This window comes from Danio rerio, chromosome 7 (assembly GCF_052040795.2).
Source record: "Danio rerio strain M-AB ecotype USA chromosome 7, GRCz13ab, whole genome shotgun sequence".
NCBI classification, from domain to species: Eukaryota; Metazoa; Chordata; class Actinopteri; order Cypriniformes; family Danionidae; genus Danio; species Danio rerio.
In genome coordinates, this window is record NC_141027.1 from 22,903,565 (window position 1) to 22,928,596 (window position 25,032).

The 25,032-nt window shown below is 35.4% G+C and overlaps 1 protein-coding gene across 9 annotated transcripts in view; it reads left to right on the forward strand.

Annotated features, from left to right (window-relative positions):
- The window catches only part of pygmb (phosphorylase, glycogen, muscle b), a 28,023-nt gene continuing 2,991 nt past the window's right edge, over positions 1–25,032 (forward strand). For 8 of the 9 annotated variants that reach the window (XR_015494625.1, XR_015494626.1, XR_015494623.1 and 5 more), the window contains 19 exon segments: positions 1–402; positions 3,234–3,335; positions 5,663–5,741; positions 7,188–7,291; positions 7,375–7,506; positions 8,760–8,871; positions 8,984–9,066; positions 9,182–9,325; positions 9,837–9,929; positions 13,204–13,350; positions 13,582–13,745; positions 15,735–15,849; positions 16,292–16,393; positions 16,485–16,632; positions 18,808–18,866; positions 18,950–19,091; positions 21,321–21,528; positions 22,522–22,656; positions 23,178–23,244. Coding sequence is in view for 3 of the 9 variants with exons in the window: in XM_087258988.1 (XP_087115114.1) it covers positions 160–402; positions 3,234–3,335; positions 5,663–5,741; positions 7,188–7,291; positions 7,375–7,506; positions 8,760–8,871; positions 8,984–9,066; positions 9,182–9,325; positions 9,837–9,929; positions 13,204–13,350; positions 13,582–13,745; positions 15,735–15,849; positions 16,292–16,393; positions 16,485–16,632; positions 18,808–18,866; positions 18,950–19,091; positions 21,321–21,528; positions 22,522–22,656; positions 23,178–23,244 (2,379 nt within the window). In the remaining 6 variants the exon portion in view is untranslated. 9 annotated transcript variants of the gene reach the window in all.

Here is a 25,032-nt window from a genome sequence, read left to right on the forward strand (position 1 = left end):
AATATAGAGAGAGCAGTGCGCGCCGCCAATGAGCGCGCTTGACCCTGAAGCATCAGTTGGAGATCACGGTGACGAGCAACACACGCAGCAGGCATCACGTAGACGAAGATCCCCGCTGCACGAACATAACACAAGATTATATAATTACAATCTTGCAAGATGTCCAAGCCACTGACGGACCAAGAGAAGAGGAAGCAAATTTCCGTGCGGGGTCTCGCCGGAGTTGAAAACGTCGCAGACCTTAAGACCAATTTTAATCGCCATCTGCACTTCACTTTGGTTAAGGACCGCAATGTTGCAACGAAGCGCGACTATTACTTCGCCCTGGCGCACACCGTCCGCGACCATTTGGTGGGAAGATGGATCCGGACCCAGCAGCATTACTACGAAAAAGACCCGAAAGTAAGCTATTGAAATGCCGCAGTTTCATCCTGGGGGTCCGGGACCGCACGTACACCACTGACAGCAGGAGGAGGAGTCCGAAAACACGACTCACATAATGTTGCGCAGTACAACCGCAGAGTAACATCTTTATATCGCTTTGCACTTGTGATATTATGTTATATTGGTATTTTGCCAGGAAATACCGCTTGATACTTGTGGTTCGGAAGACTGCAAGCATTTTCAGCAATTACATAATATGTCAATAAGTGATGTCAGGAGCTCCTTCATTCAAGGTCCTGCAGACCGAATGTATGAAGAGAGCTTTGCCGTGCCCTTGACAGGCATCAACAGGTCAAACTATCGTTTTAAATGGAGTTATTTAAGGAATATCAATCGTAATTTTGCGTATGCTAGCTAAAACAAGCTATTTTCTGTAACGTTAGGCAAATGTCTACGTCGAAACATCTTTTAAAGTCCAACTCTGTGCCGCTAAATATGTGTACATTACAGGCGAAAGGTTTGTTATTGATAATACATAATTTCAGATTTTGCTGCGCTTTTAATTGAATTTTTGAAATAACGTTCACAAATTCAGATTATCGTTTTATTATTCCCTGTTGATTGCATTGACAGTGTTATGGTCATCATCATAATTTATGCATACATACCTGATTATAATTGGTTGTGCTCACTTGTATACGGATCTGTGATTGGTTCTTTTTGTCTAACGTTGTTCAGTATGCAGACCGTTCCTGAAATCTGAACGAAGGTCTTTGGTTTTCACAAAACTGATGCTCATTTATATTCATGATGTGTAGACACGAATGGAATCCAACTGGGGCCGGAGGACTCCCAACGGGGCAACAAGATAGTTTTGTTGCTTCATAGAAATGTTTGGAGAACATATTTTTTAAAAAAAGTGTATACAATTTTAAAGATACATATAAATCTAACATAATTTATAAAACTATTTTTACAAAATCACACATTATATTATGATACATTTATTGATTTTGAGATATAACAATTATTTAAAAATTTAAAATAATGGATACATGACTGTTTTTTATTCAAATAAATAAATAATATAACATTTGTTAAAAATATAAAATATGTATATATTTAAAAGCAAACTTATAAATACCTATTAAAAGGGGGGAAATTAAGGACTTGTAAATAGATTAATAAATACAGTACTAGGGTTGTCGATACCATTAATTAATCTTACGATACTATACCAGGCAGCTAAAGTATCACGATACCAAGTAGTATTGCGATACTGTAATTCATAACTCTAACTATAAAGAAAATTGTCACAAATACTATATTTTATGTTATAACAGGCCTACTTGAATGTAATTCTTAATCCCCTTAAGGCTAAAAAGTATTATTTGCACCCAACTTCACCTAAAATGTATTCATTCTTTTAATTTTGTAGATAACTAACCAACAAATAATACATTAAAATAAAGATAAAAATTATATAGAATTAAATTTATTTACAAAAAGGGCATTTTCCCAACAAAATTAGGCTATATGAAGTCGTCAAAAATTCATTCAATGTTTCCTGTTGCTATTTTGGGTTTTTCATCTGTTCTTGTTGTTGTGGTTGTTTTTTTTTTTTTGTCTTCTCAGGTAAGAATTCAAAGTAATTCAAAATATTACTTTGTGAGTAGTTCTTCTTAAGAGATTGTCGTGGACGCTACTAAATCATATTGACGGGAACAGAAATGAGCTGATTCAGATGTGCGTTTAACAGAAGCGTTAAAAAAGTGCAATAGGCTACCATAAAACGCGTCAATTTTACTCAGTTTTGCAACCTTAAAGGTCTCCACAGACTATTCAAACAAAATGGTCTATTGTTGCACAAACATGTGAGCATTTTAGCGACTTTTCACATGACACATTATCTATTGTAGATAAACCGTTATTGACGATTTACTACCGTTTACACACCAGTATTTTAGAGCTATAGTACAGTAAGTTTTCAATAATATTTAGGTATGTTTATAAGATACTTTTTCCACAGCATATATAGGGTATTTATTCAAGCAACAACAGATGCATTTTACATTTTAAGTAGGGGGAGTGGCATCTAAAAGACTGAAACCCTCCCTGTAAAACAATCCTTACAACCTTCTAGCAATTTGCATAATAATACCTAATGTTAATCACAGATATTCTCCTAAACAAAGCTTCAACACATTCCAAAGGAAACCTTAGAAATGGAATCAATAGTTTTTGTGGAGTTTTCTTTACCCCCCCCCCCCTCCCTCCTAAATAAACAGCTTATAAATTAAAGTTTTAACTTGCATTTGTAAATGCTAGTATGTAGTTATGTTTGGAATTTGGTGTGATTGCTATATCTGAATGGCTGGCTTCCTGACAAAGTGTTTAACCTTAAAATGCTGACAGCTAATGCTGCTATTTTTACATGAGCAATGTGCCAGACACACAGCGTGCACACATTCTTCTGCCCTAACCCTATTTGTTATCATATATAGACAAGCCACATATAACTTACACACTACTACATGTCTTCTTAACTGGAAAATCCTGCACGATAGTAGGATGTATCATTGTGCAACCTTCAGCGATTGAATGTTTCGCAGTGGCGGTCAGTGAGGACTCAGACGTGGAGCACAGATTAGGCTTGTGTTGTGCACCTGTCACAATAATACATGTCACTGGATAGGCTAGTCTGCTCAGCAGCAGGGACTGTAATGGCTCCCACCTCACTGTTGCTCTAAATGGCGCTCAGCTGCTTGGGTTAAATTAAATATATGCTCTTATATTATATTATTGTTAGTAAAATGATTTCATTAATCCTCTTTTGTCTTTACCTCTAGCGTGTGTACTACCTCTCTCTGGAATTCTACATGGGACGAACCCTTCAAAACACCATGGTAAACTTAGCTTTGGAGAATGCCTGCGACGAGGCCATTTATCAGGTGAGAGGAGATTGATAACTGAAAAATAATAATGAATAAGTATTAACGTATACATTATACATTTATATTAATAAATGATAGAGCATAGAGCAGTGCTTCTCAACCATGTTCCACCAGCACTGCATGTTTTGGATGTCTCCTTTGTCTGTCACATCCAGTACAGGTCTTTCAGTCTGCTAATGAGCTGATGAGCTGAAAGAGACATGGAAAATAAATGTGCAGAGCTGGTGATCCTCAAGGAACGTGGTTGAGAATCACTGATATAGAGTGCTAGTTGATGATATTTTTGTTAGCTAGTTTGAAACTAGAATCCCCCTGATTCCCTTGTAGGAGTTTTCATTGTCTTTTGGATTATTATTATTATTATTTATATGTACTTAATTGTTTTAGAAAACGTGTTTATGACCCACATGCATCATTATCTTTATGAATGAACTTCCATCTACAGAAGTATGAAGATCTTTGTGTGATAACGTGATAGCACTCTTCATGATTTCAGTAAAACGAGCCCATCAACCCAAAGCAGAAGAGCTTGATTTATTATAGAGATCTAAGTCAAATATTGTGGTTGATTGTACATGGGGTGTTTATATCCTGAGCAAATGGTAATCATTTGTCAGTCATTAATCAATAATACTTCTGTTGTTGAAAAATATTATAAGTACAAACAGAGAAGATGCCTTGTCAAATGACAATTGCTATGCGTTTTCATGGAATAGTTATAGGCTAAGTTATAATTATACCCAAAAGGGACAGACAGAGATTTATTTAGAGTTGTATTTTGTGGGTGTAACAAATATATAAAAGCATAGGCAGGAATAGATCTGCATAAACAGATGAGCTCTATGTGTTTTTATTTCAGGAAAATGACTTTAATGGCTGAGTGATATAACAGGATACATTATAGTGCTGAACAATATTTCATTTGAGCATCGATATCGCTATATGTGTATCTGCAATAGTCACATTGCAGAATTAGATTATTCACTCAAGCTTAAACGATGAAGATATTATTACATTTTTATTTATTTTTATTTTTACAATGATGACCCTGTTTTTAACATTTGATTATTATATTACTGTACTTGAATACTGTTAGACCACCCAGAAAACCATAAAGAACTGTTTATTTATTTAATTTGCTTTAAATTTATATTTTATGCAGATGCACTGCAAAGAAAAAGACTTGACCGTCCCAGTCGATCTAAATAAATGAACTTTTTCCAAATAGATCTGGTGAAATTCTATTCATATCACAATGTATACTGCAGCAAAATAAAATATCGCAATGTCATATTTTTTCAATATTGTGCGGCCCTAATACATTAAACACTTATTCAACAGTGTTTACATTTGTCTGTTGCCTCATTACAATTGTACACCGCAAATGTCACAGCTCAGGGATCTCTCCGGGGACAGCATGCCAAACAAGCCTAAATTAAATCATTGGTGACTAAAATATCATTTTAATAAATATATCTGTTTAATAAATTTGTTTTGTTTAAATGTACCAAAATACAATGCCTAGATTCACTGAGAAATGGATACAAATCTTTCTTTTCAATATAGGGTGTTTTTAATTATGCTCAGCACTGTAAATGTTAAACTAGCAAACAGACCTCTTCGATGTGGCTCTGAATACATTTCAGCAAAATTAGTGCATAGACGAGCTGTAAACAGACGAGACGCTCTGTTGCATTTGTTTACCCCAGAGATTTCCCGCTTTCAAAACATAAAACTTACATAGAAAATACAATTTTAAAAACTGCTGTGTAAAACTTAGAAACCAAGGAAATGTTATCTCACTTTCATACTTGAGATCCAATTTCTGTTGGCTAAATTTTTAAATTTTTTAAAATGACATTGAAAAATGCTGCATCATCATAATCACAACTTGAATAAATTCCAGACGAGATTAATAGTGCTATTGACAACATTATGAATCCTTGGTTTATTTGGCCATCCCTATTAATATGGGCTGATGAAATATAAAAGCATGCAACACAATGTGATTTGTATTCTTAGAAGTTATCTAATTGATTTAGTTCCATCTGGCTCTTGAGGGTCTTTCAAGCTATGATCAATACTGTTCTGTATATTAAATGTGCGCTGTAAAATATTTTTTTGGTCTGCTGCTTAATATATACAAGCTTTAATACAGATAGATACGCTGGAAATAAATGTTTGTGATAGTTGATTATTTTCTGCGAGGTCTGAGGATTGTTCTATAATATTTTATTTCATTAACTATTAGAACAACATTTTTGTTGTTGTTATTATATCCTTTTTTGTGTGAAAGGGCCTTTATATTTTGTGTTTCTTCTCAGCTGGGTCTGGATATGGAAGAGCTGCAGGACATTGAAGAGGACGCTGGCCTGGGGAACGGAGGCCTTGGTCGTCTGGCAGGTGAACTCAGTCTCTTTAAATTCTGGGATCATTAAGTTAAGGGATATCTTCGATGAAGTTCTGTCATCATTTACCCACCCTCTAAACTATAGGTCCCAATCCCAATTCCTGGATGGCCGCAGCTCTCCATAGTTTTCCTCCAAGTCTAATCAAACACAGCTGATCCAACTAAGCAAGGTGTTCAAGACTACAAGAGACTATTATGCTGCGGTCTAGCATAATAGTTTCAGCATGCGAAATTTTGTTGTACGGTGCTGCGAAAAGGGCCACGATTAAACAAGATGATCGTTCATTCATTCATTCATTCATTTTCTTTTCTGCCTATTCCCGTTATTAATCTGGGTTTGCCACAGTGGAATGAACCGCCATATGTCCAGCATATGTTTTTTACATAGTGGACATCCTTCCAGCTACAACTCATCACTGGGATACACTCATACACTCTCATTCACATTCATACACTACGGTCAATTTAGCTTATTCAATGCACCTATAGTGCATGTCTTTGGACTGGGGGAAACCGAAGCAACCGGAGTAGACCCACACGAACACGGGGAGATCATGCATATTCCACACAGAAATAACAACTGACTCAGCCGAGGCTCAAACCAGCGACCTTCTGGCTGTGAGGCGATCGTGCTACCCACTGCGCCACCGTGACACCGCAAGATGATTAGACATTTTACAAAAAAACATATTCCAAAATTAAATTTTCTTTCCAGAGAGGTCATGTTTTGATCTTTAAATGGTCTCATGCAGTCAAGTGATGCGATTTCGGAGGTCAGAGTTCACCAAGCTTGAACTTGGCAAAACTTGTTTTTTTTATTGTTTAACCTGACAATACAGGAACATCAGAACCTGCTAAACTTGTCGCATGAGCTTGCGTTTCCGGTCTGACGCATTTGCATGCATATGAATGGAAGTCTATGAGGTGAAAAGTCCAGTGTGATCACGGCTTTAAGCAGCTGTGAGTTGGAGGTAGTTGAAGCTAATCTGTGCTGAGGTGTGGCCCTCCAGAAATTGAGTTTAAGACCTTTATCACTTTCTTCTGTTAAAAACCAAAAGGAAATATTGAAGGATTTTGCACATCTTTAGCCACTGAATTCCTTAATATTTCTTTCCTGTTATGGAAGTCAATGACTACCAGTTACCAACATTCTTCAAAGTGTCTTCCATTTTGTGTTCAACAAAAGACAAAAACTAAAGGGGAAGTACATTTTTGGCTAACTATCTCTTTAATGGTGGAAGACTTGTTTATTTAAATGAGCTGAGTTGTTTTTGTTTGAATTGCTTTACACAGCAAATACGGCCCAGAAACTAAACCTGAAGTGGCATTCATTTTCAAAAACGTGTATTTAAACAAGCTGTGTAATAGGGTTTAGTTTCTTTAACATAGTTTATGAATTGGTGGTGTAAGTAGGACTTTATATTTCTCTTTTTCTACAGCTTGCTTCCTGGACTCCATGGCAACTCTGGGTCTGGCAGCATATGGATATGGAATCCGCTATGAGTTTGGAATCTTTAATCAGAAAATTGTGAAGGGTTGGCAGGTAAAACCCAATATCTCACTGAAATCTATTTCACTTCCCTTTGGTGTATTTGCTCTTAGTAAATGAGTGCTGTCATGTGACAGGTAGAGGAGGCAGATGATTGGCTGCGCTATGGCAACCCTTGGGAAAAGGCCCGGCCTGAATACATGCGTCCGGTGCATTTCTATGGTCGCGTGGAGCACCACCCGGATGGAGTGAAATGGGTGGACACACAGGTGAGAGCCTAGAAAGACTTAAATATACAGTAGTCAACATTTGAAGTGTTCAGCATCTTTTATCAAAATTGTCCTAAAATCAATCAAATCACTTTTATTATCATGTCATATCATGAGTTAAAAGCAAAGGTGCTGCCTCCGGACAGTGCAAAATATAGACAGTGCAAAATACAACAACATACTCTCAAAAAACAAGACAATATACAGTTGACAATGGATACATAGAAGACAATTAATAGGTGTACACATAGTCTGACTGTTGGTGGAAAATGATTGTAGGCAATATTGTTTTCTTTACTTTCTTTATTGTCCACAAGTGGAAATTTATCTTTGGCTTCAACACACAACCACATCAGCACTCACATTACACACATCACAGAAAAACAGGCAACACAAATACATTCAATGTCATCACATATATCACATTAAAACTCAATTTGTGTTTCCTCTAGGCACGGTTGCTTTGCGCAAGTAAACGGGAGCGCGCACTCTTTTTAACAGCTACAGTTTTTTAACAGTATGCAGTTACAAAATTGGCACATTTAAGCTCTGTTATCTTCACTGCCTGATATATATATGATATAAAGATAGGATAAGTTGAAACAGCACGATTCTTAGGTTTTTTTGGGGGGACAAGTTGATTGTTTTATGTTCAATCCACTTAAATTTGTGAAAATGATTAAGATGACTTAATCGATTTGTGTTGTAACAACATAAAATTATTTTGTGGAACCCAGCATTTTTACAGTGTAAAGCATTCAGGATTTGTTCTGTAGTGACAGTGGAACTAAAAAAAGACTGCGTTCAAAATCACCTACTTCTCAGTAGGTACTACATTTGGGTCTGAATTTACTGCTCGACCATTAGAAAAGTATTTTCTATATAGTATGAATGTGTGTATTGTGAATGGAACTCAGACATATTACATCCACCATTTTGTTATGATTACAAGATGTCAGTTGCATCACTTCACTCCCATACATAAATTCCCTCTCGAAGCATCATGGGATAGCGTAGCATCCCTCGGATGTGCATTTCAGAATCTCGCCGGAAGTAGTAGGTCATCTGGGTACTTCTTGCATACTTTTTTTTTTTTTCGCATTCTAGGAATTCGGACATACTACATGGCTTGAATATTGTTTTTAGTGCACTATATAGTGTGGAACTATGCAACTTACTCAGCCTCATACTTAATCAGCATGTTATTTATACAGGTTAATTTGTATGTTTTCCCATTCCGCTTGCTTTACCAGGTCGTCCTTGCCCTCCCATATGACACTCCTGTCCCAGGATACAGGAACAACATTGTTAACACAATGAGGCTCTGGTCTGCCAAAGCTCCATGTGAATTCCATCTCAAAGACTGTGAGTTCTCTTCAGCCATTGTATGATTTTTAACATCATAAATGTCTTTACTGTCGCTTTGTGCTCCTTTGTTCTATATGTCTTATGAAACTCTCTCTGACTTTTCAAACAGTTAATGTCGGTGGTTACATCCAGGCCGTTCTGGACAAGAATCTGGCTGAAAACATTTCCCGTGTGCTTTACCCTAATGACAATGTGAGTGCAGCTCAAGTCTATTCACATAAAGCATAACAGGACGAAAAATCTCATGACTCTGGAAGCCTGAATGTAAACAAATCCTCCTGTTTGTGTTTGTGTTTGTGTTTGACAGTTCTTTGAGGGTAAAGAGCTGCGTCTGAAGCAAGAGTATTTTGTGGTGGCCGCGACTCTCCAGGATATCATCCGCAGGTTTAAAGCCTCCAAGTTTGGTTCAACTGAAATAGTGCGCATGGATCTGTCCACACTGCCAGATAAGGTAGGTCAGACCCAGAGCTGTTTTATGTTAAAGGGATAGTTTACCCAAAATATTTATTTTATTCCAAACCTTTATGAGTTTCTTCTTCTGTTAAACACAAAAGAAGAAATTTAGAAAAATGTTGGAAAACCTGTAACCACTGACATCCTTTTTATGTATTTATTTTTTTACTGGATGTCAGTGTTACAACTTTCTTCAAAATATCTTCTTTTGTGTTTAACAGAATTAAAAAACACATAAAAGATTTATAACCACTTGAGGGAAGAGGAAATAGTGAGTCAATTTTTATTTTGGGTGAACTAAGTCTTTAGTAAGTCTCTATGTCTTTTATAAAGAGTTTTAGCGAATACTCAACACAATTCAGATCACATCACGTGTAATTGGTTGATATTAATAATACTTTTTTTAATAGTTATTAGTAGCACTAATACAGTTAGAAATGTAATGTATCCGGCTTAAAAAAAAGAAATACTAATGTACTAATGTCTTTTCCTTTGTTTGTACTTTTCAGGTTGCTATTCAGCTGAATGACACTCATCCTGCAATGGCAATCCCTGAGCTGATGAGGATACTGGTGGATGACGAGAAACTGACTTGGGATGTGGTGAGTAGGAAATACCCTTTTCATTTAACTCGAGTTATTTACTAGTAATAAACGATAGATAAAAAAGGGACACACAGTCAAATTGTATGACTGTTGAACTAATGAATATGAATTATTTGAGGATATAAAGTAACCCCCCCCCCAGTTATGGGTTGCAGCTGCGTAAAACATGTGCTGGATAAGTTGGCGGTTCATTCTGATGTGGCGACCCCAGATCAATAAAGGGACTAAGCAGTAAATAAATGAATGAATGAAAGGAACCCTTTCCAGTATATACAGTACTCAACATAAAGGAGTACACCCCATTTTAAAAATCAATGTTTTCATCCATTTCTCAGTGAATATAGTTAGTGTATTTTGATCCATTTGAACAAAACAGATTTATTAAACAGATATATTTATTAAAATAATATTTTAGACCCCAAACATCTTTGGAAATATTAAGAATATATATTGAAATTCAGTTTCAACAAAATTGTATTTATTATTTTTTTTTGTTTCTTTTGAATTTTGCTCTTTTTAAATTTTTTGTTTACTATTTTTCTCTAGTATATAATTTTGGGTGTGCTAATTCTGGACCGTTATCATAGGTTATTTTGTTAGATCAGCTCCAGATTTGGCTCAAGTACTGACTAATCTATTGTATATGCACAACTGTAATATTGTAAAGTTTTCTATAGAAAATGTTAATTTAAATGAGATTTTATTAATCCAAATATTCCTGATCAATGCGTAAAATGCAATAAAGAGATAGGAACTGTATATCATTGTTTATGGAAGTTTCATTTGGTCGAATTTTTGGGGGACAATTCTAAACTTTTCATCCATAGCATTAAAACAAGATATACCCAAATATCCAAAACTTTGTTTTCTAAATATATTTCCTATTACAACGCTTTTACTAGTTCAAATAAAAAAACTGTTAACTTTCTGTTTAATACATGCAAAACTTATAAAAGCTCATTTTAATAAAATACTGTCTTGTTGTTTTGCTTTAAAAAAATGTACTTATATAGTCAAGAGAAAACCTGAAAAGTTTTTCAAAACTTGGAATTCCTTTGTAGAGTTCCTGAAGGAAGCTGATACAAATCTTTTCTCGGTATAACTTGAATCACCTGCTATTGATATACTGTTGTTGTTATATGATGTGCCTTTACATTGTATGTGTAAGTATACGCATTTACTTATACATATATACACATTTTTATTATTATTATTGTTATTATAATTATTTTTTGAATGTTTGGTTTTGATTTCTGTTGTACATGTTAAAAGCTACAAAAAATAAATAAAGACAGTGATAAAAAAGAGAGATTTGTAAGGGTTGTACTCATATGTTGAGCACTGTAGGTGCATTAAAAGTTCATAAAAAGTATACACATTATGATACCAGCAGACAAACAAATTCAACACAAGTTAGTGCATAAAATGTGTGTAAATCTCATAATTAAATACAATATGAGGAGAATAATGTCACTGGGCTGGATGTAGTAACTAATGTTAACAAATTGGATAATAAATGTTGTCCAGTTTACCGACACCATAAAATTGTGCTCCTTTACCTCTTGTAATGTTTCCATTTACACTTAAAAAATTTGCTGCAAACTATTTATATGGGAAATAACATGAAATTTAATAATGTTCAACTTAATTTGTTTGTTTAAATTCAACCCAAATAAATTGTTTGCAACCACTTACCTTATGCCAAGCTCAGACTGCATGATTTTAGCCCCGATTTTGACTTGCAGACAGATTTTGAGAAATTGCCAACAAATACCTGAAATACCTGAAATCACAGATTAACCAGTCTAAACTATCAAAGACTCAATCTGAGAGAATTACAGATGAGTCGCCAACACCCGTGAGACATTTGGCATGCTAAATATCTGGAGCTGCCTGCGATTCAGAGTTATGCTGTGTAAAATGTGTCTGATTGAAAATAACATCAGCGATTATCTACAGCCAATGAGAGAGCAGCCTCCTTTAGTATGGGTATTTGCAGGTCAGCGGGAGGGTGGAAGACAAATTAAGGTCTTCTTTTGGTCTATTTGGACCCAAGAAATGGAAAAAAAGCTTGTGCAAAGTTGACACGAGCAACCATGTCTGTTTGACGTGTCATCTAAGCAATATCTCAACTCGGTAGAAAAACAAAAAAGTTGAGGAGAAATTGCTAATTCCCTTCAAAGGCCAGTTGAGCAAAATAAGTACATTTTTTACTATGGTTCTGCAATTAAGCGAAATCGAATTAAAATATAAAATGTATATTTACATATGTAAACAAGAGTCACGAATAACATCTGAGGAGAAGTGCTTCAAAACCAGTCTGCTCTGCTTCATAAAATAAACTAGACTTTCTGTGATAGTGTAGTGAGGCATGGCAGGCATGGTATGGGTTGTCATGAACTATACCACACTACACGAGAAGAAACGATCGAATCTTGTGTCGCGATGTACATTTGTCATTTACAACTCCCCACAACACCCTACGTCACGGAAATTGTGCTGAAATCATGTGATCTGACCGGGGCTTTATAACTAGCCAATTGAGTAAGCACACTTTCGTTCTGCCCAATAAGACTTGCACAACTGAACTACACCAACAATAAAAAATAAATAAAACAAACATCAAAGCGCTAACAAGTGGGATGATGGCATCTGCTGCTTCAGATGCATTAATCGACAAATTAATATTAAAGAAAAACAGCATTTGTAATACGGGAAACTTTTGGTTTCAAAGTCACAGACACCGAACAAAAACCAGTTATTTTTTATGAGCTGTTGCAGAATTGATTATTGAGCTGAAGCTTGAATTAAATTGAAATCAGATTAAAGTTGGGATTTAATCGTAAATCAAATCGCAATATCTGTCAAAAAAAAAATCGCAATTAGATATTTTCTCTAAATCACACAGCCCTATTTTCTTCCCCACTAAAAGCTTCTTTCTCATTATGTAGTTAATAGCAAAAGATATACTAAATGACCTTGCGTTGTTTCCATGTCACTTCTCACGTGGGTTTGGTTGTGGACCAAGACAATGTTGTTGGCAATTCTTCTTGTTCTTGTAAAGTCGTGCAGTGTAAAACCCCCTGTCACCGATCCATCCTTCAGTGTAAACACAGCAGCAACAGATCTCTACCCCAGATAGTCATGCAGTGCGAAAACATCTGCGCCACGACTACTTTGAAAATTGCCTGAGTTTGGCATAAAAAAATTGAGTAAATCCAATGAATCCTTTTTTTTTTTTCTATTTGACATTCTCCAATTTCTCTCTTAGGCCTGGGACATCACTGTGCGTACTTGCGCATATACAAACCACACAGTCTTACCAGAAGCTCTGGAGCGCTGGCCTGTGGACCTCTTCCAAAACCTCTTGCCCCGCCACCTGGAAATCATCTATGAGATTAACAGACGTCATATGGAGGTCTGGGAACACACATTACCTTTAAGCTTCTAGATCTGATGGTTTTTTTTTTTGACTGGGAGGCCAGTATCTTACTGCATTAGTACAGTCTCCCTTCCAAATAAGGAGTAAATAGTGCAGTGAGGTCGAATAAACAACCTCTTCTGCTCTGCATGACTCAGTAAATCTCTCATGAAGAACAGCATCTGCCCATGTACGTTCTCTGTTTTGACCTTGTGTCCTGTTTTTTAGCGGATCTCTGCGCTCTACCCTGGTGATTTTGACCGTTTGAGGCGCATGTCTCTCATAGAGGAGGGAGGTCAGAAGAAGATCAACATGGCTCACCTCTGCATCGTTGGCTCACATGCCGTCAATGGCGTGGCACAGATCCACTCGGACATTATTAAAGACACCGTGTATGTGAACAAACATTTTTATATTAGAAAAGTCTAGACCAGGGGTGGCCAAACTCGGTCCTGGTGTTTAGCTCCAACTTGCTTTAATACATCTGCCAGGAAGGTTCTAGTATACCGACAGACACTGGCTTCATCTTAATCAGCACCCAAGCTCCCGAGGTTGTTCATCAGTAGGTTAAATGTGCACGAATTCGAACACTGGTTAAGACAATGATGAGCTTGATTCACTACACACTGGGACACACTGACTGTGACATGAGAATGTTCTCATTATACACTGTTTTTTAAAAGTACATTCTAGCTAAATAATTAGATTGTTTCATGTACGAGCAACATTTTAACATTCATTCATTTTCCTTCTGCTTAGTCCCTTGTTTATCAGGGGTCACCACAGTGGAATGAACCGCCAACTATTCTAGCATATGTAGCATATTCTATCACTCATAGACTACGGCCAATTTAGTTCCTCCAATTCACCTATATTGCATGTTTTTGGACTGTGGGGCAAACCGGAGCACCCGGAGGAAACCCTCACAAACATGGAGAGAACATCTGGGACTCAAACCAGCAACCTTCTTGCTGTGAGGTGGCAGTGTTAACCGCTGGGCCACCAGCTAGATATGATCGTTCATGTTAAAAATCTCTCGTTTGTAATTGCGTTTGATGATTTAGGTCACATGATTCATATTTAGAGCTTCTGAACTTTCATTAAGGGCGCATAGTGCACATCGATGTGGCCTGATTTTCATGGTACACTGTGGGACTTTTCAGGGCGCAAACGTTTCAGTTTAGCACTGTTCAGTCTTACGTTTAAACAGCACTTCATCAGTGCACTGACTAGTGAAAAAGGGTGCTGATTGAGACGCACTTATTGATTATTGTTATTATTACGTCAAGCCGAGGCAGAAAATTCTTTGTCTTGCTTTACATACAATAACAAAACATTCCCATAACACAATCACAGTACATATAGTTAAAAGTCTTTACCCCACCTAAGAACATTATATTTTTTACTTTATTTAAAAGTAGCTGGTTCAGGTGTGTCTAATTGTGGTTGGAGCTAAACTCTGCAGGACACCGGCCCTCCAGGTCAGAGTATGGGCACCCCTGGTATAGCCAAAGTTATTTGTTATTATGACATTTTTTATAACCCTTATAATATATATATAAATATAAAGAATTGAAATACTCACTGGAAAAGGGGTGTTACTGGCATTTATTACAAGACCTTTTAGCTGCGACAGTTTTTTATTGTAATCAATGTCAACGAAGTTACTACTTATGGTTCTTCACCTGATAAAGGGTTAATTGTATACTAAGTTTTTTTTATTTACCAAGTCTACAGTCATTTTTTTTGTGGAAACTGATAGGTGTTTATGATATTTTGATGATTATAAACAGTATTTATTTAAAACAGAAATAATTTGTTTAGTTATGCATTACATTAAACATAGTTGATATTTATATTTGCTGAACAAAGTTTTTGAATAATTGTTTTTAAACTAAATAACAACTATTTTAAAGAAAAATAGCATATGTTTTTCCAATTAGCAAAATTAAAAGATTAAGCTTTTATGGATTTCTTCTGTTGAAGACAAAACAAGATATTCTGAAGGATGTTGCAACAGTCATATTAGGAACAAAAAATATAATTATCAATGAATATCATTTTCTCCCAACATTCTTCAGTATATCTCTCTTAATGTTCAACAAAGAACATTAAATAAACTTAAAAAAAAAACAAGTTGAGGATGAGTAAAGTATGCAGGGTTTTGGATTTTATTTTTGGGTAACTAACATTTTAAGCATACATATTTAGGTAATCTGGCAATACCTTAATTCCAAATATATTGCTTATTACACAATCTCTTGTTCTTCTAATGACCTAATTTATTTCTTTTAATTTCATTAGGTCTGCTGTATGACTTGCATATTCTTAAAACCCTAAAACAGGCCTATCTAATTAACTTGGGTTGATTTTGTGTACAGATTTAAGGACTTCTATGATGTGGACCCACAGAAGTTTCAGAACAAGACCAATGGCATCACACCTCGTCGCTGGCTCGTCATGTGCAACCCTGGACTGGCCGAGGTTATCGCTGAGGTCAGGAACATTGCTGATAGTTATCATAATTTGTAAGCTTTGAAAACTAAAAACATTTAAATTATGTTTAACAGAGCAAGGAATTTTTCACAATATGTCAGATAATATTTTTTCTTCTGGAAAATATCTTATTTGTTTTATTTTGGCTAGAATAAAAGCAGTTTTTATTGTTTTTAAAACCATTTTAAGGTCAATATTATCAACCCCCTTAAGCAATATTAAACAAATTATGTCCTGTTATCATGGCAAAGATAAAATAAATCAGTTATTAGAAATGAGTTATTAAAACTATTATATTTAGAAAATTATTTCCATAAAACAGAAATTGGGGAAAAATATATACTGAGGGCTAATAATTCAGGAGGGCTTACAATTCTGACTTCAACTGTATCTTGTAAGCTTGTGTGAGAAATGTAAATCCTTGTTTGACATTACTCATTAGAGAATTGGTGAAGACTACATCCGTGATCTGAGCCAGTTGAAGAAGCTCTTGAAGTTTGTGGATGATGATGCTCTAATTCGAGACATTGCCAAAGTCAAACAGGTAAGAAAGTAAATAAAACATGGAGCAGAAATTCAGTGTAGTGATCATTAGCATGATGGACTTCACATGCATGTTGCTGCGCCATTTTCAGGAGAATAAGATGAAATTTGCCGTGCATCTCGAGGAACAGTACAAGGTGAAGATCAATCCCAACTCCATGTTTGACGTCCATGTGAAGAGGATCCATGAATACAAAAGACAGTTGTTGAACTGTCTGCACATCATCACTCTCTACAACCGTAAGTTGAAAAAAATATCACTCAAATTTTAATTAAAGGTTTAGTTCACCCAAAAATGAATATTCTGTAATGAATTACTTTTGCTCATGTTGTTACAACCTCCCTAACGCCCCATTCACACAGGGCTTCAGCGTCAACGCTTCCCATTCACTTTGAATGGGTGACGTCAGGCGCTGCCGAACTGCATTGTAGATCCATTGGCACCGCTTCAGAGGTGTTGCTCGTTGCAGAAGTTGGGACTAGCTTCACTTTTCAAGCGCTGACAGAAGCGTCAGCCAATTAGATCGCTGTATGCAAATACACCAGCTAGACAGTGGCCTATTGCTGACTGAATTTCATTGGCTGACGCTTCTATGACGATCGCTTCAGCCCCAACTTCAGACACGCCTTCAGTCAAGCATTGACGCTGAAGCCCTGTGTGAATGGGGCGTAAGACCTTCATGCATCTTCAAAACACAAATTAAGATGTTTTAGATTAAATCCGAGAGCTCTCTTGTCCTTCATAGTCAGTGATGGTCCAGAGACATTCAAAAGCAAAAGGATCCAAAAACATTGTACAATTATTCCATGTGACTTAAGTGGTTCAACTGTAATCATACAACGCTCCAAGAATACTTTTGTGCACCAAAAAACTGTAAGAATGACTTTGTTTGCTAATATTAAATCAGTTCATCAGGGTGTGCATTTTCTATTGGAAGTATGACGTGATGGAAGCCATTAGAGTCATAGTGCAATCCGCAACACTGTATTACTTACAGTAAATCAGAAGATTCCAGATTTTCAAATAGTTGTATATTACATCCTTCCAGTCTAGGGTTGGGAAGGAGTAATAAAGAAAGAGCTGAAGGTTTGGATTAAGTTTGTTCCCATCTACTGACTCAAGAAAACAACAAGCTTAGCGTTCAAGAAAAAAAGTTTATTTACCATAAGGAAGCTAACAAGTTTTTAGGAGGGGTCAAGGCCAACATACCAAACAAAACATCCTAACTTCAATATTTTAAACTACCTAAATTAATAAATAAAAGAAAACACAATACAAAACAATACACTAACTCCCTTTCTGTTCTTACACAGGAGAAAACTTAGACAAAAGAAAATGGCAACCACCTCCTTACAGCTTCCAATAAATTAACAATGAATTAAACAAATAAATAAGTCTTTGTGCCACAGAGAAAAATAAAGAAACTCTGACAGGTTAGGTGTTAACCCACATGATTTGGTTAAACAAATCCTCTCACATGAGGAGTGAAGGTCTTCACAGACATCATCAACAATTTAACCACACCAAAAAGAACAAAACCCCAATAACAAGCCAGCAGAAGGGATTCTTGCTCCAAAGATCCCAGCTCTGTCTTATATCCACAAGCCAATCCTTTGGTGGACCAATCAGGATTGAGAATCCATCGGTGGAGCCAATTTACAGGGTTGACTCCACCTGATCAGAATTAAAGCCTCATTGAAGGAGAGAAATAAATACATGATATCTACAAGAGACATTCATGGAACATAACAGGTATCTTAACCAGAATGCATGAGTGTTTCAACCCTCAGTGCTGAGTTGCGACTGGAAGGGTATCCGATGAGTTAAAAAAAACATATGCCAGAGTAATTGGTGGTTCATTCCACTGTGGTAATCGCAGGGATTAAGCTGAAAGAAAATGAGTGTGTGTAACTCAATAATAGCAACTCTATAATACAAGACATAAATATACATAATACATAAATATTCATTTAATATAATGTAATATAATTAATATTTGTACTTCAGTCTTATTAGTGATAGTTACACTACAAATTACAGCAAAATGAAACATCACATTAACATGCAATTATTAAAAAACTTACTGCCCAGCACACTGTGCCCCATATAAAAGCTAACTAATTCATTTCTTACACACTACTGAAATATTTTGAGAATTAACATGACATGTTACACAGCAAAGAGGTGTTTCTTTGCATTGTTTTTCCACAATCAAGGTTTTTACAATAAAATCATGTGTCCACTGTATTTGTTTGCATATACTTTGTGAAATCAGGCTGATTAAAATTTATATATACATTGTATTTAGTAGCAATTATTAACTTCCAAGTATAAAAGCTTATCAGTTATGATTACAATCAAAAATTCTGTATGGGTGCATCCCTACATTTACCTTTACCATTTCCTCCAATCAGGCATCAAGAAGGAGCCTAACAAGGCCTGGACTCCTAGGACCATTATGATTGGAGGAAAGGTGAGACCGATCACTCGCCGACCACTCAGATTTGTACTTTTCTGAAGTCTGAAGGCTAATCGTTTAATACGCTCCTCTTTCAGGCCGCTCCTGGGTATCACACAGCTAAGATGATCATCAAACTAATCACGTCAATCGGAGACGTGGTTAATAATGATATCGTGGTTGGAGATCGCCTGAAAGTCATCTTCCTTGAGAACTACAGGGTTACACTGGCTGAGAAAGGTTGGATTTTTTTCAGTTCTTTTTTAAAACTAAATCTAAGACTAAAACTATTGGTCAAAACAACATTTTTGTTAACTGGAAAAAAATTATATTCTATTATTACTATTACTATTAGTATTGTTAATACTATAATACTATGCTAATATATAATAATGAATGAAATACACAACAAATGAAAAAATTAAACAAAAAACTAATTTGAACTTAAAACATTATTTTAACATATTTTAAGTTATTAAAACTAACTGAAATAAAACAATTATTGGCAAAAATAAATGACAGTACAATCATCAGATTTAAGAAGCACTCATTTTATGATAGAAAATCTGACCTGTGCCTGTTAGACAACACCTAGGATGGTGCTTTTTACACCAAACACATCAGTCAAGTGCATGCTGATGTACCAAAAATATAAAACATCTTTTCTTCTTCTCCCCAAAAGAAAAAAAGAAACTAGCCACGTCTAACTGCATTTAAACGGATACATTTATTTTTAATATGAGCAAGTTTGTCTGAGTTCTTCATAATGTTTACTTTTATACATTTAAGTTGCACTCATGGTTTTGGTTTCAGTGTTTCTTCAAACAATTATTCCATTTTTATTACTAAGAGGTTAATGTAAACTGTGCAAACATTAAACTTTGCTGTTGTGTTCTGCAGGCTCGTAGCCAGCCTGGTGAAAGAGTTGGTTCTTTTTCTCAAAAAGTGGACCTTTTTGCAATAATAGGCCTCATTTTTTATTTAATTATACTGCATTTTAGTGACATTTTATGTATTATTTTAGTTGGATTAGCTTGTCAGATGGCTATCATAACCACATTTTTGGATTTACCAAAAATATTTCCTAAAGATTTATAGTGAAGATAATAAGAAAAAAATACTTATTTTTAAAATACATATTTATTAAATTCAATATCATTAGAAACAACAAGACTCTGTTAAAGTTTTAAACTAAAAACTGTAGTCTATTGCCATTTATTAGACAAATAACAACCTGGCCAGCACATTCAATTTTCCTCAATCAGAGTTTGGCCATTTAAATAAAAAAAAATAAAAAATAATAAATAAATAATTATAATAATGTAGAGCTTCACAAATTTTCTAGCTTCTCTTGTTAAGAAAGTACATTAGAAAATTTATGGATAACAACAATAGCCAAAATAGTATTCAAATCTATTTTAATAGGGTCCGCTTTTGATGCTTTACACATTTTTATTGCTCATTTTTTGTTTTCAAGAATAAGGTCCCGGATTTAGAATTAAAGTTACCTTTAAATTTTTTCTCTGTTTAAAAACAATCCAGTAGCGAAAGAGGACTTCACTTACGTCAGATTGTAAAATGAATATATTTTTAGCATTGGTTAAAACTGACTAGCTAAAGTCACACTGAAGTGACACCCAATTCCGCTTGGTCTCAAAGCCTTTTTTTGATGTTTTTTTTTCACTATTTGTAATGGTATAGCAGTCAAAATAGGACAAATGAACTCGTGTATGGGGCAAATTCTGGACTTTTGTCAGTGAGGGGCAGGTCTTCCGAACCACCCCAACCCCCTTGGCTATGGGCCTGTTTTGTTAACTCCGTAAAACTGGAATGGCTAAAACTAAAAACAAAATAGCAATGTGTTCACAAATTAAATTCTAAATGAATCTAACAAAACCATTTATTAAACAAACTAAAACTAAACTAAAATTTAATGTCTGGACTTTGAGCAGTGATATTTACTTTACACTGAACTGAACTGAGGGAGAGGCGGTGGCGCAGTAGGTAGGTCAGTTGATGTTTCTGTGTGGAGTTTGCATGTTCTCCCCGCGTTCGAGTGGGCTTCCTCTGGGTGCTCCGGTTTCCCCCACAGTCTAAAGACATGAGGTACAGGTGAATTGGGTAGGCTAAATTGTTCGTAGTGTACGAGTGTGAATGAGTGCGTATGAATGTTTTCCAGAGATAGGTTGCAGCTGGAAGGGCATCCGCTGTGTAGAACATATGCTGGATAAGTTGGTGATTCATTCCGCTGTGGCAACCCCAGATTAATAAAGGAACTAAACCGAAAATAAAATAAATGAATGAATGAACTGAATTGAAGTTCAACTCTGAAAACTGGACTGAAGCCGTTTTAGTTTACTAGAACTACATAGAAATAAAGATGAAATTATCTGAATTAAAAAAAAAATACTTTCATAATTTAAGAACTGACAGTTTTTACTCAGCGTACTTCAATCTGTCTTTTTACAGTCATCCCGGCGGCTGACCTGTCTGAGCAGATTTCCACAGCAGGAACAGAAGCTTCTGGAACAGGCAACATGAAGTTCATGCTGAACGGAGCTCTGACCATCGGCACCATGGATGGGGCTAATGTGGAGATGGCTGAGGAGGCGGGAGAAGAAAACCTCTTCATCTTCGGCATGAGAGTGAAGGATGTGGAGGCTATGGATAAGAAAGGGTAATATAATGAGTTTTAATCAACAATGTCCTAAATTAATTTGGAAATTTTTTCGTCCATTGTGCAAATTTTTTGTGATTTTTGTGCATGTATGTTTTGTAGGGGGGAATTCAGCATGAGTTTAACATTAACATTCACATTTCTGATACCATGTATCATACACTAATATTAAATCTGCAGCTAAATGTATTATTTATCTAAAATATAGATATGAAAGAAGAAAAATTATTAGATACATTGACTGTAAAACAACTATATAATCATAACAACATTTGTTTTTATGCTAATTATACTTATTAATTTAAGTGTAAGCTGAGAAAATATGATATACTTTTCCTTCTATGCTAATGAAGGACTACTGAGACATTCCAAGCATGGGATGGGTCCTCCTGGTGAGGCAGAGTTCCTCACAGCTCCAATACACATCTCTGCCATTTGCTTACAGTGACCATATGCTCTTCACCATACACAATTCATCGGCTTGTGTTCTTCTTTCAGATAACTTTGTCAAGTTTGGTGTCATTTGACAGTTTGTGACTTCAGTGTTGTAGTGATGAAATCAACAGAGACATTAATTAATTGTATTTCAATCTATAATATATTTACTATTGTTGGGTCATGGCCTGAGGAGAGTATGTTAATGTACTTCTCCCCCACTTCATCTATTCAACTTTGCTCTCACGTTCAGCTAGTTTTGGGGGTTATTAATGCTTCTTGTTTTAATGGTTTAAATGTATTTTGTTATACAAGCTGTTTTGTCAAATTAATGTAATTTAAGTCAATGTAATTTAACTCATAAGTTTTTTTTGTTCAACTTAAAAGTTCAAAGCAACCAGGAATTTTTATTACAGTTTAGGGAGTGATCTCTCTATGCATTATAATGAAAGTGAATATAAGGTTTAAATAAATAAAATGCTGATTTTATTGTACTGAAGGAAATGATCACATTAGATGCAGAGCTGCTTGACTTACTTGAAGTTGGTTTGTTTCCAGATACGATGCCATGGAGTATTATAACCGCATTCCAGAACTGAAGCAAGCCATGGATCAGATTTCTGGAGGATATTTCAGCCCTGCAGACCCTGACCAGTTTAAAGACATTGTCAACATGCTGATGCATCATGACAGGTTAGAGAAAACTCTGGAAGGTCTTGTTTCCACCATGCTTTTTAGGTTATTCAATCACAAGTGGTCAGTCAAGATGCATTACTGTTTTCACATGGTATTAATATATATTCAAATGCATCTCTTCTGACCACTTATGCTTAGATTTGCTCAGATTTATTTTGTCATGCTCTATATTACATCATGGCATCATTAAGTGCAATGTGTGAGTACTATTATAAATAAACAAATGCCATCTTACATACATTAAGATAATGTTAAAGTAGCATGCAAGTAATCAGGATGAGGATGCTATGAACATGGTCTGTATGGATACCTTCATTTGACCTGATTTATTAATCACAAATTATTAGTTTAGTACTTAGTAAATTGACAGTTTGTGGTGTTTTGTGGCTGTTTCGTTGTATTTGAGTGTTTAAACAAAGACTGATGTAAAGTGGAAATGGGGTCAATACTTTGTGTTAGTCACAGTTTAAATGATCTAAATAGTCACGTGGATTAAATTTTGACTGTCTGGTGTTTAGGTTCAAGGTGTTTGCTGACTATGAAGACTACATCCAATGTCAGGACAAAGTCAGTGCCCTCTATAAGGTTTGTATTACAGAGAACTAAAATATTTTGACAACACTAATGTTTTGGTATGTATTGGTTGAGGAGTCTAGCAAAATGCATTGCAACTTTTTTATTTGATACATACTTTGACTTTCTTATTCTAGATATCATATTTCTTATTCTAGAATACAGAAAATGCATTACTGTTTGAAAGATTAGGGTTAGTTATATTAGAATTGTATAATAAATTAATGCTCAAACTCAACAAAGCTGATATTAAATTGTTCAACAGTGACAGTAAAGAAACATATAATGTCGCTAAAGTAATTTCTATTTCAAGTAAATGCTGTTGAATTTTCTTTAGAATTTTCTGTTGGTCAAGCATCCTGAAAAAACAACTATCAGGCTTTCCACAAAAATATTAGGAAACAATAGATGATATATAGTGATGGTTGATTCTTGAGCATCAAATCGGTAAATCAAGATGATTTGATCATGTGACATTGACCCTGCAGGCACAGGATGTCAACATGACATCAGATTGACGTTGTATCCTAATGTCAGGGGGCATTGCATTTTGTTTGGAAATTAAAATCTGGTTAACGCCAGAACCCAACGTCCGTGTCCAACATCAATGTCCAACCTAAAATCAATCAAATGTCAATGTCTAATGATGTTACAGCTTGACATTGTGAGGACGTCAATCAGACATTAGATTTTGGTTGCCATACCTGACAAATAAATGTCAGTATTTAATTTCAATATGATTTTGGTTTAAGATGTTGGCTCTAAGTTAGATTTTGTTCACTTTGCAACACAACCTAAAAACAACCAAATATCAATGCCATTTGACGTCACTATTGGACGTCAAAATAACGTTGTCCTTAGACGTTGGCTAGACATTGAATTTTGGTCACCTAACATCACAACCTAAATCTCACCTATTATTATCATCTTATGATGATGTGAGCCCACTGCGGAGGAATGACAAGTTCTAACATTACAAATTCTTACCAGCCCTAACTTTTCGAATTATAGCGTATATGAATAAGATGAGTGATCAATATTTGTGTTCTTTTTTTTATTGTTATTATTTAGAACAGTGGTTCCCAAATTGGGGGTCGCGTGACAATGAGGAGGGGTCGCTTGGCGGTCAATCAAATTAATTTTATTGAACTATTAGAATTACCATATTTTATCCATAATCTGAAGAACAAAAGAGTAGTTAATAGTAAAATTGTTAACATGTTAATAATAAACATTAAAAAACAACATGAAAATAAAAAACCATCAGCCTTTTGATTCTTTTGTGACCCCTGTGGTGATTACATTATATTAAAGACACATATTGACAAATAACACATTGATTTTATGGCACCAGGTTTAACTTTCTGACACCTTTACGGCACTCACATACATTAAAAATAAATGCAGGCCACAACTGAACATGGAGAATGGTCTCTGAGTGGCAATCTCCAAAATTAAAGGATAAACAAACTTAGACCTATTGCTGTGTGCACTTTTGTGTGCAAGGATTATATATTTATAACTCCCTCAGAGAATATTGGGGGTCACAGGTTAAAAAGTTTGGGAACCCTTGATTTAGTACACTAGCATTACTCCAAGTTTCAGGGTTATAAATTCAAGTCGGCATTTCTCTTACTTCCAGGAATATGTTTATTTGAAAACATTTGTGATATGATTCACTAACAATGTGTAGGTTTACATAGTGCTTGACATTTAGTGTGCTTTAAAGGGATAGTTCACCTAAACATTCACCGTCCGGTGGTTCCAAACCCTTTCTTTCTTCTGTTGAACACAAGAGAA